This window comes from Serinus canaria, unplaced genomic scaffold (assembly GCF_022539315.1).
Source record: "Serinus canaria isolate serCan28SL12 unplaced genomic scaffold, serCan2020 HiC_scaffold_161, whole genome shotgun sequence".
NCBI classification, from domain to species: Eukaryota; Metazoa; Chordata; class Aves; order Passeriformes; family Fringillidae; genus Serinus; species Serinus canaria.
In genome coordinates, this window is record NW_026108275.1 from 42 (window position 1) to 12,739 (window position 12,698).

General features: G+C 64.8%; 1 protein-coding gene across 1 annotated transcript; it reads right to left on the reverse strand.

Annotated features, from left to right (window-relative positions):
- Window positions 1–609: 609 nt before the first annotated feature.
- Window positions 610–11,921, reverse strand: LOC108964194 (F-BAR domain only protein 1-like; the record flags this gene model as incomplete). Its single annotated transcript, XM_050987710.1, is given in 22 exon segments — window positions 610–727; window positions 1,513–1,982; window positions 1,984–2,046; window positions 2,048–2,106; window positions 2,183–2,274; window positions 2,384–2,426; window positions 2,517–2,579; window positions 3,216–3,240; window positions 3,316–3,494; window positions 4,854–4,908; window positions 4,991–5,012; window positions 6,118–6,190; window positions 6,267–6,311; window positions 7,282–7,378; window positions 7,462–7,560; window positions 8,699–8,803; window positions 9,725–9,877; window positions 9,961–10,102; window positions 10,186–10,260; window positions 10,361–10,452; window positions 11,059–11,139; window positions 11,770–11,921. Coding segments are annotated over 21 exon segments (2,097 nt in total), but the record flags the coding sequence as incomplete, so codon positions are not given.
- Window positions 11,922–12,698: the final 777 nt, after the last annotated feature.

The window sequence follows — 12,698 nt, forward strand, 5'->3', positions numbered from 1 at the left end:
CCCAACACCCCCGAACTCCCACACCCCTGAACCCCCAAATTCCCACCCCTGAATCCCCACACCCCAAATCCCCACATCCCCGAACTCCCACACCCCTGAATCCCACACCCCCAAATTCCCCCCAAATTCCCCACCCCCGATTTCCCATCCCCATACCACACCCCAAATCCCCATCCCCGAACTCCCACACCCCTGAATCCCCACACCCCCAAATTCCCCCAATCAACCCCCGAAGTTCCACATCCCAAATACCCACACCCCCAAATCCCCACATCCCTGAACTCCCCACACCTCCGAATTCCCACACCCTGAATTTCCACACCCCCAATTTCCCACCCCCTGAATCCCCACACCCCAAATCCCCACCACCCCCGAATTCCCCACACATCCCTGACTCCCCACACCCCCGAACCCCCAACATTCCTACCCCCTCCATCCCACCCCCCCTTCTCATTCCCACAGGGAATCTCCTCCCCAGTGCCGCCCTCCCGGTGCTGCCATTCCCATACTGGGAGCACTGGGAAGCCGGGGCCTGTCTGAACCGCCCCTCCCGGGGGTCCCCGCGCCCCCCCCAAGCCCGGGGTCCCCATGCCCCCCCAGACCCCGCACCAGGTCGCTGTTGCGCCCGCGGCCGGCCCGGCCGGCGGCCGCTTGGTGCGGGAGCGGCGCGGGGGGGCCACGAGAGGAACGTCCCGGGGGGCAGCGCTGGGCCAGGCGGGCACCGAGTCTGGGGGGGCACGAACGGGGGTGAGGGGAGAGCCCCGACACCGGCAGGAATCCAGGACCACCCCCCGGGAGTTGGGCAGGGCTCGGTTTTGGTTGGTGGGGGCGAGTTGGGGTGATGGGGGCAGATTTTGGTGTGTTTGGGGGCAATTTAGGGGGGCCGGGTTTAAGGGTAATGGGGGGCAGAGTTGGGGTCGTGGGGGGCACAGTTCAGGCTAATTGGGGGGCAGAGTTGGGGGTCAAGGGGGGCACAGTTCAGGCTGATTGGGGGGCAGAGTTGGGGGTCATGGGGGGCACAGTTCAGGCTAATTGGGGGGCAGAGTTGGGGGTCATGGGGGGCACGGTTCAGGCTAATTGGGGGGCAGAGTTGGGGGTCGTGGGGGGCACAATTCAGGCTAATTGGGGGGCAGAGTTGGGGGGTCACGGGGGGCACAGTTCAGGCTAATTGGGGGGCAGAGTTGGGGGTCACTGGGGGGCACAGTTCAGGCTAATTGGGGGGCCAGAGTTGGGGGTCGGGGGGGCAACAGTTCAGGCTAATTGGGGGGCAGAGTTGGGGGTCACGGGGGGCACAGTTCAGGCTAATTGGGGGGCAGAGTTGGGGGTCGGGGGGCACAGTTCAGGCTAATTGGGGGGCAGAGTTGGGGGGCACTCAGGACAGAGTTTGGGGTCACGGGGGGCACAGTTCGGGGTCATGGGGGCAGATTTGGAGGGAACGGGGGGGGCAGAGTTGGGGGCTGTGGGAGTCCCTTTAGGGGTAACGTGGGGCAGCCCCCCGCCCCCGACACTCACCTGGCTCCGACTGCAGGCGGGGGGGTCCCGGCCGTGTCCCCCTCGCTCAGCCTGGTCCCCGGCCCTTGGCAGCCCCAGGGAGAGGGGCTGGAGGACTCCCCCCCGCTCGGGGGGGCCGGCGAGGAGGAGGACGATGAGGCCGAGTTGGAGGAAGGACGCGTCAGGGGGGGCTGCTCCCCTCCGGGACTTCGGGGTCTGCCCCAAGCCGGGGGGTCCCCAAAGGGGTCCGGCGAGGGCGCTTCTCGTGGGGCGGGGCCGCTGAGGCAGCGGCTGCGACCCCGGGGCGCGACCCCCGCGTCCCCCCAGAGCCCCTCGGCGCCGGGGCCGCTGAAAACGGCGAAGTTGGGGGGCTCGGGGAGGCGGCCGGAGGGGCTGCGGGGCCGCGGGGCCCAGGCGGTGCTGGCGGGGGGCGGCTCCGCTTTGGGGCCGGGGCTCTGCGGCGTGCCCGGCTGCGGGGTCCAGGGCCGGGAGGTCCGGGGAGGGGCCGGTGCGCGGTGTGTGCGAGGGCGAGTCCAGCCCCGAGTCCTCCACGTTCTACCGGGGACGAGGAGGAGAAGGGCGAAGAGGACGAGGTGAGGACGTAGGAGCGGGGGGCTGACGGGACAGCCCCGGTCAGAGCTCGGCCCCCCTACCACGCCGGGGGTTCCCATCGCGCCCCCCAAATCCTCACCCGGGAATTCCTCTGCCTCCAACGCCGACTCCAGGGGGGGCCCGAAGAGCGCGGCCGAGGGCGGCGTGTCCTGGGGGGGCTTCCCGGGGTCGCTGGGACAGGGACAGAGTGGGGGGGGTGGGGGGCTCAGAGCCTGCCCAGGACCCCCCAGGAATGGGAATTGGCCACTCTAGGGTACCCCAATCCCTCCCTGTCCCCTACCTGTTCACCTGCGCCGCCGGCAGAGCCCTCCCCGTGCTGTCACCTGCGGGGAGAGGGGACACTGCACTGCATCCCCCAAGGACCCCTGGTGTGACCCCCCCCCAAATCCTCAGGACCCCCAGCCCGGTCTCACCCGCCGCCAGTGTCCCCTCGGGGTCCGTGTCACTGCAGGCCGGGGTCAGGGACGCCGTGTGCCCTGCAGGGGGATGTCACTGTGAGGGGACACGGAGCCACGGGGACTCTGGGGTGGCTCAGGAAGGGCGGGGTGTCCCCATGGATGGGGGGCTAGGAGGAGGTGATGTCCCCAGGGATTGGGTTTAAGGAAGAGTGGCATTGTCCTCAAGGGGAAGGGGCTCAGGAAGGATGGCATGTCCCCAAGGATGAGATGTCCCCAAGGAAGGGGCTCAGGAAGGATGAGATGTCCCCAAGGAAGGGGGTCAGGAAGGATGGCATGTCCCCAAGGATGAGATGTCCCCAAGGAAGGGGCTCAGGAAGGATGAGATGTCCCCAAGGAAGAAAGGGGGTCAGGAAGGATGAGATGTCCCCAAGGATTTGGTTTAAGGAAGGGTGGCATTGTCCCCAAGGGGAAGGGGCTCGGGAAGGATGAGATGTCCCCAAGGAAGGAGGTCAGGAAGGATGAGATGTCCCCAAGGAAGGGGGCTTAGGAGGATGTGATGTCCCCAAGGATTGGGTTTAAGGAAGGGTGGCATTGTCCCCAAGGAAGGAAGGAGCTCAGGAAGGATGAGATGTCCCCAAGGAAGGACGAGATGTCCCCAAGCAGTGCCTCTCAGTGCCACCCCCCATGCCACCACACGCCCGCAGTGCCACTTACGGGACGCCTGCCTCCTGACGGTGCCCTGCAAGAGAAGGGGACAGGGCTGAGGTGACCCTGGGAATTCCGGGGGTCCCCACAGCCCCCTCCCCAGGCTCACCCCAACGCCGGGGGCCAGGATGAGATTTCCCACGGTGGCCTTGAGCTGCTCCACGGCGGCCTCGGCGCTGCCGGGCGCCTCCCGCGGCTGCACCGGTTTGATGTGGACGTAAAACTTGCGGGGCTCGTCCTCGTCGTAGTCGGAGTCGCTGGAGGAGCAGCCGGGGTTCTCCGCCTCGCCTGAGCCCACGTCAAGGTCGTGCCCGGCTGGAATTCCCCTTGGATCCCCCCAAAAATCCCCAATTGGAATTCCCCATGGATCCCCCAAAAATCCACAGGTGGAATTCCTGGTGGGTGCCCCAAAAAATCCCTGCTTGCAATTGCCCTTGGATGCCCCAAAAATCCCCAATTGGAATTCCCCTTGGATCCCTCAAAATGCCCTGCTGGAATTGCTCTTGGATCTCCCAAAATGCCCTGCTGGAATTCCCCCTGGATCCCCCAAAAATGCCCATCTTGAATTGCTCTTGGATCCCCCAAAAATATCCAGTCGGAATTCCCCTTGGATCCCTCAAAAATCCCCGGTTGGAATTGCCCTTGGATCCCTCAAAAATGCACAGCTGGAATTCCCCCTGGATGCTCCAAAATCCCTGCTTGGAATTGCCCTTGGATCCCTCAAAAATGCCCTGCTGGAATTCCCTCTGGATCCCCCAAAAAATCCCAGCTTGCAATTCCCCTTGGATCCCCCAAAAATCCCCAATTGGATTCCCATGATGCCCAAATCCCCATTGGAATGCCTTGATCCCCCAAATGCGGTTAAATCCCCTGGATCCCCGAATCCCCGCTGAATCCCCTGATCCCCCAAAAATCCCGCTAGATTCCCCTGGACCCCAATCCCCGCTGATTCCCCCTGGATCCCCCCAAAATCCCGTCTGAATTCCCCCTGGATCCCCCCAAAATCCCCACGGATTCCCCCTGGACCCCCCAATCCCAGCTGGAATTCCCCTGGACCCCCCAAATCCCCACGGATTCCCCTGGATCCCCCAAAATCCCCGGCTGGATTCCCCCTGGATCCCCCCAAAATCCCCAGCTGGATTCCCCCTGGATCCCCCCAAATCCCGTCTGGATTCCCCTGTCCCCAAATCCCCAGCTGGATTCCCCCTGGACCCCCCAAATCCCAGCTGGATTCCCCCTGGATCCCCCCAAAATCCCCGTCTGGAATTCCCCCTGGATCCCCCCCAATCCCCGTCTGGAATTCCCCTTGGACCCCCCAAATCCCCAGCTGGATTCCCCCTGGATCCCCCAAAATCCCCGGCTTGAATTCCCCCTGGATCCCCCCCAAATCCCCGGCTGGAATTCCCCCCTGGATCCCCCCCAAAATCCCCGTCTGGATTCCCCCTGGATCCCCCCAGATCCTCGTTCAGAAATCCCATGGATCCCCCCAAATCCCTGCCTGGAATTCCCCCTGGATCCCCCCAAAATCCCCAGCTGGAATTCCCCCTGGATCCCCCCCAAATCCCCGTCTGGATTCCCCCTGGATCCCCCCAAATCCTCGTTCGGAATCCCCCTGGATCCCCCCAATTCCCCCTTTCCCAAGGATACTGCGGGCGCTCTCCGGGCGCACGGCGAACCCGTCCTCGTCCACCTCGGGGCCGCCCTGCAGGGAGGGACACGCCCCGACATTCCCAGTGCTCCCAGTCTGGGAAGGGCAGCGCCGGGCGGGGCACTGGGACACTCACCAGGTCGGTATCCGGAGATTCCCTGGGGAATGACGGGGGAGAGTCAGGCTGGGGAGGGGGAAAGGGGGTGGGATACAGGGATGGGGGAATTCGGGAATTCAGGGATGTGGGGATTCAGGGATGGGGGAATTCGGGGATGTGGGAATTCAGGGAGGGGGGAATGTGGGAATTCAGAGATGTGGGAATTCAGGGATGTGGGAATTCAGGGATGTAGGGATGCAGGAATGGGGGAATTCAGGGATGTGGGAACTCAGGGATGGGGGAACTCAGGGATGCAGAGATTCAGGCATTCAGGGATGTGGGAATTCAGGGATGTGGGAATTCGGGGATGGGGGAACTCAGGGATGGGGGAATTCAGGGATGCAGGGATGGGGGAATTCAGGGATGTGGGAATTCAGGGATGCAGGGATGCGGGAATTCAGGGATGTAGGATGTGGTTTGCAGGAATTTAGGGATGCAGGGATGTGGGAATTCAGGGATGCAGGGATGCAGAAATTCAGGGATATAGGATATGGTTTGTGGGAATTTAGGGATGCAGGGATGTGGGAATTCAGGGATGCAGGAATTCAGGGATGTGAGTATGGAATTCAGGGATGTGGGAATTCAGGGATGCAGGGATGTGAGCATTCAGGGATGTGGGAATTCAGGGATGTGGGAATTGCAGGGATGTGGGAATTCAGGGATGTGGGAATTGAGGGATGCAGGGATGTGGGAATTGAGGGATGCAGGGATGTGGGAATTCGGGGATGTGGGAATTGAGGGATGCAGGCATATGGGAATTCAGGCATGTGGGAATTCAGGGATATAGGATGTGAGATGCGGGAATTCAGGATGCAGGGATGTGGGAATTTCAGGGATGTGGGAATTCAGAGATGCAGGGATGTGGGAATGCAGGGATGCAGGAATTCAGGGATGTGGAAATGTAGGGATGCAGGGATATAGGATTTGGTTTGCAGGAGTTCAGGGATGCAGGGATGTGGGAATTCGGGGACGCAGGGATGTGGGAATGCAGGGATGTAGGATGTGGTTTGCAGGAATTCAGGGATGAACCAAAGCAGGGATGCCGGGCTGAGGAATGTGGGAATGCCGGGATGCAGAGCTCCGGGGTGCCGGACCGAGGCTCTTACACAGCGTCACGCTCCCGCTCCTTCCGGCTCAGGCCCGGGATGCGGAAGGCTTTGCTCCGGCTCCTCTTGGGTCCTGGGGAAAGCGGGAGCGGGGTGAGGAGGGGTCTCCGCAGCCCCCGGCCCTCCCAGCTGGGTGCAGACGTACTTGCCTTCCTGCGCTGGAGCCAGCCGGTACTCGTCGAAATCCAACGCTCCTGCCACGGAGAGCGGGATCAGCCGGGATCAACCCAGAATCAGCCCAGGATCAACCCAGATCAGCTGGGATCAACCCAGGATCAGCCCGGGCTCAGCCCAGGATCAACCCAGAGCAGCTGGGATCAACACAGGATCAACCTGGGATCAACCCAGATCAGCACGGGATCAACCCGGATCAGCCTGGGACCTGCCCAGATCAGCTGGGATCAACCCAGGATCAGCCTGGATCAACCCGGGATCAACCTGGTATCAACCCAGATCCGCTCGGGACCAGCCCAGATCAGCTAGGATCAACACAGGATCAACCCGAGATCAACACAGATCAGCCGGGATCAGCCCAGGATCAGCTGGGATCAACCCAGATCAGCCTGGGACCAGCCCAGATCAGCTGGGATCAACCCGGGATCAGCCTGGATCAGCTCAGGGTGAGCCCGGGATCAACCCAGGATCAGCTCGGATCAACCCAGAATCAGCCCAGGATCAACATGGATCAGCCCAGATCAGCTGGGATCAACATAGGATCAGCCTGGATCAACCCGGGATCAGCCCGGGACGAACCCAGGATCAACATGGATCAGGCAGGATCAGCCCAGGATCAGCTGGGATCAACCCAGAATCAGCCCGGATCAACCCGGGATCAACCTGGAATCAACCCAGATCAACACTGGTCAGACCAGATCAGCTGGGATCAGTCGGGATCAGCCAGGATCAACCTGGATCAGCCCGGGATCACTCAGGATCAACCTGGGACCAGCTCAGGGTGAGCCCAGGATCAACCCAGATCAGTCCAGGATCAGCCTGGGATCAACCCAGGATCAGCCTGGGATCAACTCGGGATCAGCCTGGGATCAGCCAGGATCAACCCAGATCAGTCTGGGATCAACCTGGGATCAACCTGGATCAACCCGGGATCAGTCTGGGATCAGCAGGGGCCCATCCCCGCCAGGTGGGACCCCCGGCCGGGCTCACCTGGCCGCTCCCTGCCCGTGCCCTTGCTCTCGGCGAACCTCCGCAGCAGCATCTCGGTGCCGATGTTCTCCACGTTCTGCTTGAACTCCTCGTGGACCTGGGGGAGGGAAAAAGGGAAGGGGACATGGAGTAACGAGGGGAAATGGGAATGGGGAGGGGCTCACTCACCTGGGGACTCACCTGGCCGATCTGGACGTGGGTGTCCTCCACGGAGTGCGAGTAGGAGCCGATGAGCCCCTTCATGTGCCGCAGGTGGGCTTCTTCCACCTCCTGGAAGCGCTGGAGCGGGAAAAACGGGGGGTCAGGAAGGGGGGACATCCCCAGGGATCCCCAGGTGGGCAGGGAAGGATTTGGGATGGGTGGGATGTCCCCAGGTGGGCAGGGAAGGGTTTGGGATGGGTGGGATGTCCCCAGGTGGGTGTGGAAGGGTTTGGGATGGGTGGGATGTCTCCAGGTGGGCAGGGAAGGGTTTGGGATGGGTGGGATGTCTCCAGTGGGCAGGGAAGGTTTGGATGGGTGGATGTCCCCAGGTGGGTGTGGAAGAGGGTTGGGATGGGTGGGATGTCCCCAGGTGGGTGTGGAAGGGGGTTGGGATGGGTGGGATGTCCTCAGGTGGGTGTGGAAGAGGGGTTTGGGATGGGTGGGATGTCCCCAGGTGGGCAGGGAAGGGGGGTTGGCATGGGTGGGATGTCCCCAGGTGGGCAGGGAAGGGTTTGGGATGGGTGGGATGTCCCCAGGTGGGCAGGGAAGGGTTTGGGATGGGTGGGATGTCCCCAGGTGGGCAGGGAAGGGTTTGGGATAGGTGGGATGTCCCCAGGTGGGTGTGGAAGGGTTTGGGATGGGTGGGATGTCTCCAGGTGGGTGTGGAAGGGTTTGGGATGGGCGGGATGTCTCCAGGTGGGCAGGGAAGGGTTTGGGATGGGTGGGATGTCCCCAGGTGGGTGTGGAAGGGTTTGGGATGGGTGGGATGTCCCCAGGTGGGCGGGAAGGGGTTGGGATGGGTGGGATGTCCCCAGGTGGGTGGGAAGGGTTTGGGATGGGTGGGATGTCCCCAGGTGGGCAGGAAGGGTTGGGAGGGTGGGATGTCCCCAGGTGGGTGTGGAAGGGTTTGGGATGGGTGGGATGTCCCCAGGTGGGTGTGGAAGGGTTTGGGATGGGTGGGATGTCCCCAGGTGGGCAGGGAAGGGGGGTTGGCATGGGTGGAATGTCCCCAGGGATCCCACCTTTCCCAAATCCCACCAATGCCCATCCACACCCAAATCCCACCAGTTCCCATCCCTGCCCACATCCCAGCTGTGCCCATTCTTTTCCCAATTCCCACCAGTGCCCACCCCTCTCCCAGTTCCCACCAGTGCCCACCACTCTCCCAGTTCCCAGCCCTGCCCACCCCTCTCCCGGGGGTGCCAGCCGTGCCCACCATGGCCGAGTCCAGCATGCGCTGCTCGAAGTCGGCGCGGGCAGCGTTGTATTTGTCCACCGCCCTCCGCAGAGCCTCGCCCGCCTTGCGCGACTTCAGCTCCGCCTGTGCCACCGCCGGGCAAGGGGACAGCCAGGGGACAGCCGGGGACAGCCGGGACAAGGACAGGGATCGTCAGGAATGGGACAAGGGACAGCCAGGGGACAGCCGGGGACAGCCGGGACAAGGACAGGGATCGTCAGGAATGGGACAAGGGACAGCCAGGGACAAGGACAGGGATCATCAGAAACGGGACAAGGGACAGCCAGGGACAAGGACAGGGATCGTCAGGAATGGGACAGAGACCACCCAGAGGGGACAGGGGACAGCCGGGGGACAAGGACAGGGATTATCAGGGAGGGGACAAGGGACAGTCAGGGGAATGACAGGGATCGTCAGGAACAGGACAGGGGACAGCCAGGGACAACCAGGGACAGCCAGGGGACAGCAGGGACAAGGACAGGGATCGTCAGGAACAGGACAGAGACCACCCAGGGGGGACAGGGGACAGCTGGGAGGAAGACAGGAACCATCCTAGGGAGGGGACAGGGACCTCTTGGGGGGGACAGGGACCATCAGGGAGGGGACAGGGGCCTCTTGGGGGGGGACAGGGACCATCAGGGAGGGGACAGGGGCCTCTTGGGGGGGAAGGAACCATCGGGAGGGGACAGGGACCTTGGGGGGACAGGGACATCAGGAGGGGAAGGGGCTCTTGGGGGGACAGGGACCATCAGGGAGGGGACAGGGGCCTCTTGGGGGGGACAGGGACCATCAGGGAGGGGATAGGGGTCACTGTGGGACAACAGGACCATCGAGGGAGGGTCCAGAATCACCAGGGAAGGGACACAGACCCCTGGGGGAGGTGACAGGGACCGCGGGGAGGAGGAACAAGAACCACCACGAGGGGATGGGGACCAGCAAGAACAGGACAAGAACCACCACGAGGGGACAGGGACCACCCAGGGGGGGACACGGAGGGGGTGGCACCTTGTCGATCTCCTTCTGGCTGGTGCCCTCCTTGCGCAGCCGCTCGTACTCCTGGCACTTGCTGTGGTAGCTCTCCTTGGACTTGGGCAGCAGCTGGGCCACCCCGTGCAGCAGCTGCACGGCCTCCAGCGTCCCTGCCACCTCCTCCTTGGACTGTGGGGACACGGCAGCGTGGGCAGGGCTGGCTGGGGACACACCGGGGAGGGGACAGCGCCGGGGAGGGGACACGGCGTTACCTTCTTGTGCACCCGGCCTTGCTCCTCGCCGTAGCGCGAGATCTCCTTGATGAGGTCGTGCAGCTTCTTCATCAGCTCCAGGTGGCACAGCGCCAGCTTGTCCGAGGAGATGCGGAAAACCTCCCACAGAGGAGCGAAGGTCCTGCTCGGGGGGGCCACCAGAACGGTCACTGAGGTGTCCCCAAAGCCACCTCAATGTGCACCAGCCACCCACCCTATCCGTACCCCAGCTGGGTCCCGTTCGTGGCCATCTTCGACAGCTTCACCATGGCCTTGGCGTAGTTCTCCTCGATGGCGGCCCTGGGGACGGCCGGGAGGGGGATTTGGGATGGAGCCAGGGTTTTGGGGACCCCCCCAAAGGGTTCTGGGGAGCCCCCAGGGTGTGCCCAGCCCCGGGTACCTCTCCCGGACGAAGTCAGCCAGCTCCTTGGTGGAGATCTGCCCGTGCTTCATGTTGTGGTAGAGGACGTCAAAGCCGTGGTTCTTCTCACCCTGCCAGGGGAGACCCCCCCTCAGATCCCAAATCTGGGACCCCCACACCCCCTTTTCCCCAGGAGCAGCGTCTGGAGTGCCCCAAACCCCCCCAAATTGGGGTGCTGAGCCCCCCCCCCTCCCCCACACCCAGAACCAGCCCTCCCCAGGACGGGGCTGGGCTGAACCCCAAAAATCCCCAGGGTTATTTTGGGTGCTGTTCCCTCCCCCCCACCCACAAAGTGCTTTCACCTCAGCCCCCACCCCCCCCCCCAGCCGCGCTGGGGGTGCAGGTGAACCCCCAGGGGAAACTGAGGCAGGAGGAAGAGGAAGGTGGCAGCAGCTGCCGGACGAACCAGGAAGCGCCGACCACGCGACTTCCCCCACCCCCCCCGGGCTGGGGACCCCCACGGAATGGGGGGGGGGGGACAGCGATGTCACCACAGCGGGGAGACCCCCAGCCCACCCCCTACACCGCCCACCCTCCAATTAATTAATTAACATCATTAACAAAAGCGCCGGGCCTTGAAAATTCACCTCCCCCAAGGGTGGGAGGGAGGGGTCTCTGAGGGTGGGGGGCACCCAAGAGTGGGGGCACCTAAAGTGGGGGGGGGGGTCCCAGCTTACCCAGAAGTGCTCGGTGAAATAGGACATCTTGGAGAGGGGGGGGCAGCGGCGCGGGGACCCCGCAGCTCAACTCCCGGCGCCCTGCGGGGACACCGGGACCTTACCGGGGAGGGTGGGGGGTCCTGTGGGGGCTCCGCGGGGTCGCACCCACCCGTTTGTATCGGTTTTCCCGGGAAAACGCAGCCCCGTGGCCATGGAAACCGCAAGGTCCTCCCCGCCAGCGACCCCTCCCCAAGGTGTGCGGCACCCCGGGGTACCGGGGGGGGCACCGGGGGTGGCACCGGGGGGGGCACCGGGGCGGCGCTGGGCCCGACACCAGATACGCAGATCAATAATAAATGAGCGGCTGCTGCGTGCGGCGGCGGCTGCTCCCACACCCGGCCCTGCCCGTGCCCCCCCAAGCCCCCCCAAAAACTCCCCCAAAACTCCCCCGCACCCCCCAGAAAAAAGGACCCAAAATCCCAACCCCCCCCCCCACCCCAAATCTGCCGTGCTGGGGGTCCCCGAGCAGAGCAGCCCCCCAGCACTCATTGGGGGGACCCCCAGATGTACCCCCCACCCCGGGTGAGCCCCCCACCCTGGGGTGTGCCCCCCAAACCCCCGGCTGTGCCCCCCCGGCCCCACTCCCCATCATGCACCGGAGAAAAACAGGAAACCCCAAAAATTCGCGCCCGGTTGGCGCCACCGGGGGAGGCCCCCCCCGCCACTCACCCTGGCCTTTTGGGGGGTTCGCGGGGTCCCCCCGAGCATCCTCGGCTTGCCGGGGGTCTGGAGGGGTTCAAGGGGGGGGTCAGGGCACGCTGCGGCCCCCCCCGAACCCGCTCCGAGCCCCCCCCCGCTGCCCGGTCCCTCCGCACGGGCTCCGCCACCTGTGTCACGAGCGGGGCGGGCTCAGCGCGGCCCCCCCGGTAAAGGAAGGGGGGAAAAGCTGGGAGGGGGCTCGGGGGGGGCTCGCTGGACCCCCCCCCTACCCCTCCAAGCCCCGCCGGTCCCGGGCGGCCGCAAACGCCACGAACGCGCCGCCGGCCAAAGTCCCCGCGGCCACCGAGTCCCCGAGCGGGACGGGGGGTGCGGGATGGGTGGGGGGGGGGCTGCGGTACCGGGACCCCCCCCCCGCGCCCCAAAACCGGGCGGTCCGAGCCACCCGCAGCCGTGACCTTCAGAGGGGGGTGCGGGGGACCCCCCGGAGGATGCGGGGGGACAGGAGGGGGGCCCCGGTTCGGGAACGCGGCGGGAGAGCGGGGTACGGGGGGCTGCGCACCCCAAAACCCCCCCGGGAACGGGAGGCACCGCGCGGGTTTGTATTTTTGGGGCGTGCACCTCAAAAATGAAAAAGGAGGGAAAGCGCCGAGCCGAGCCCTGCACCTGCAGCGGGGGGGGGGGGAGGCGGCGGGGGGGCCGCCCGCAGCACCGGGAGCGGGCTCGTGGCCAGCGGGGGCTGCACCGGTGAACCGGGGCGCTATTAACGGTGGGCGCCGGGGCGGTGCGGGACGATGCGGTGCAGCGGGGCGCGGTGCACAGCGAGGGGAGGGGAGGGATCTCCGGTACGGCGGGGGCGGCGCGGGGCTGCACCTCCGCACCCCGGCGAGGGCGATGCTGCGGGGGCGGCGGGGGGGAACCCGCGCGGGAACGGCGGGGCG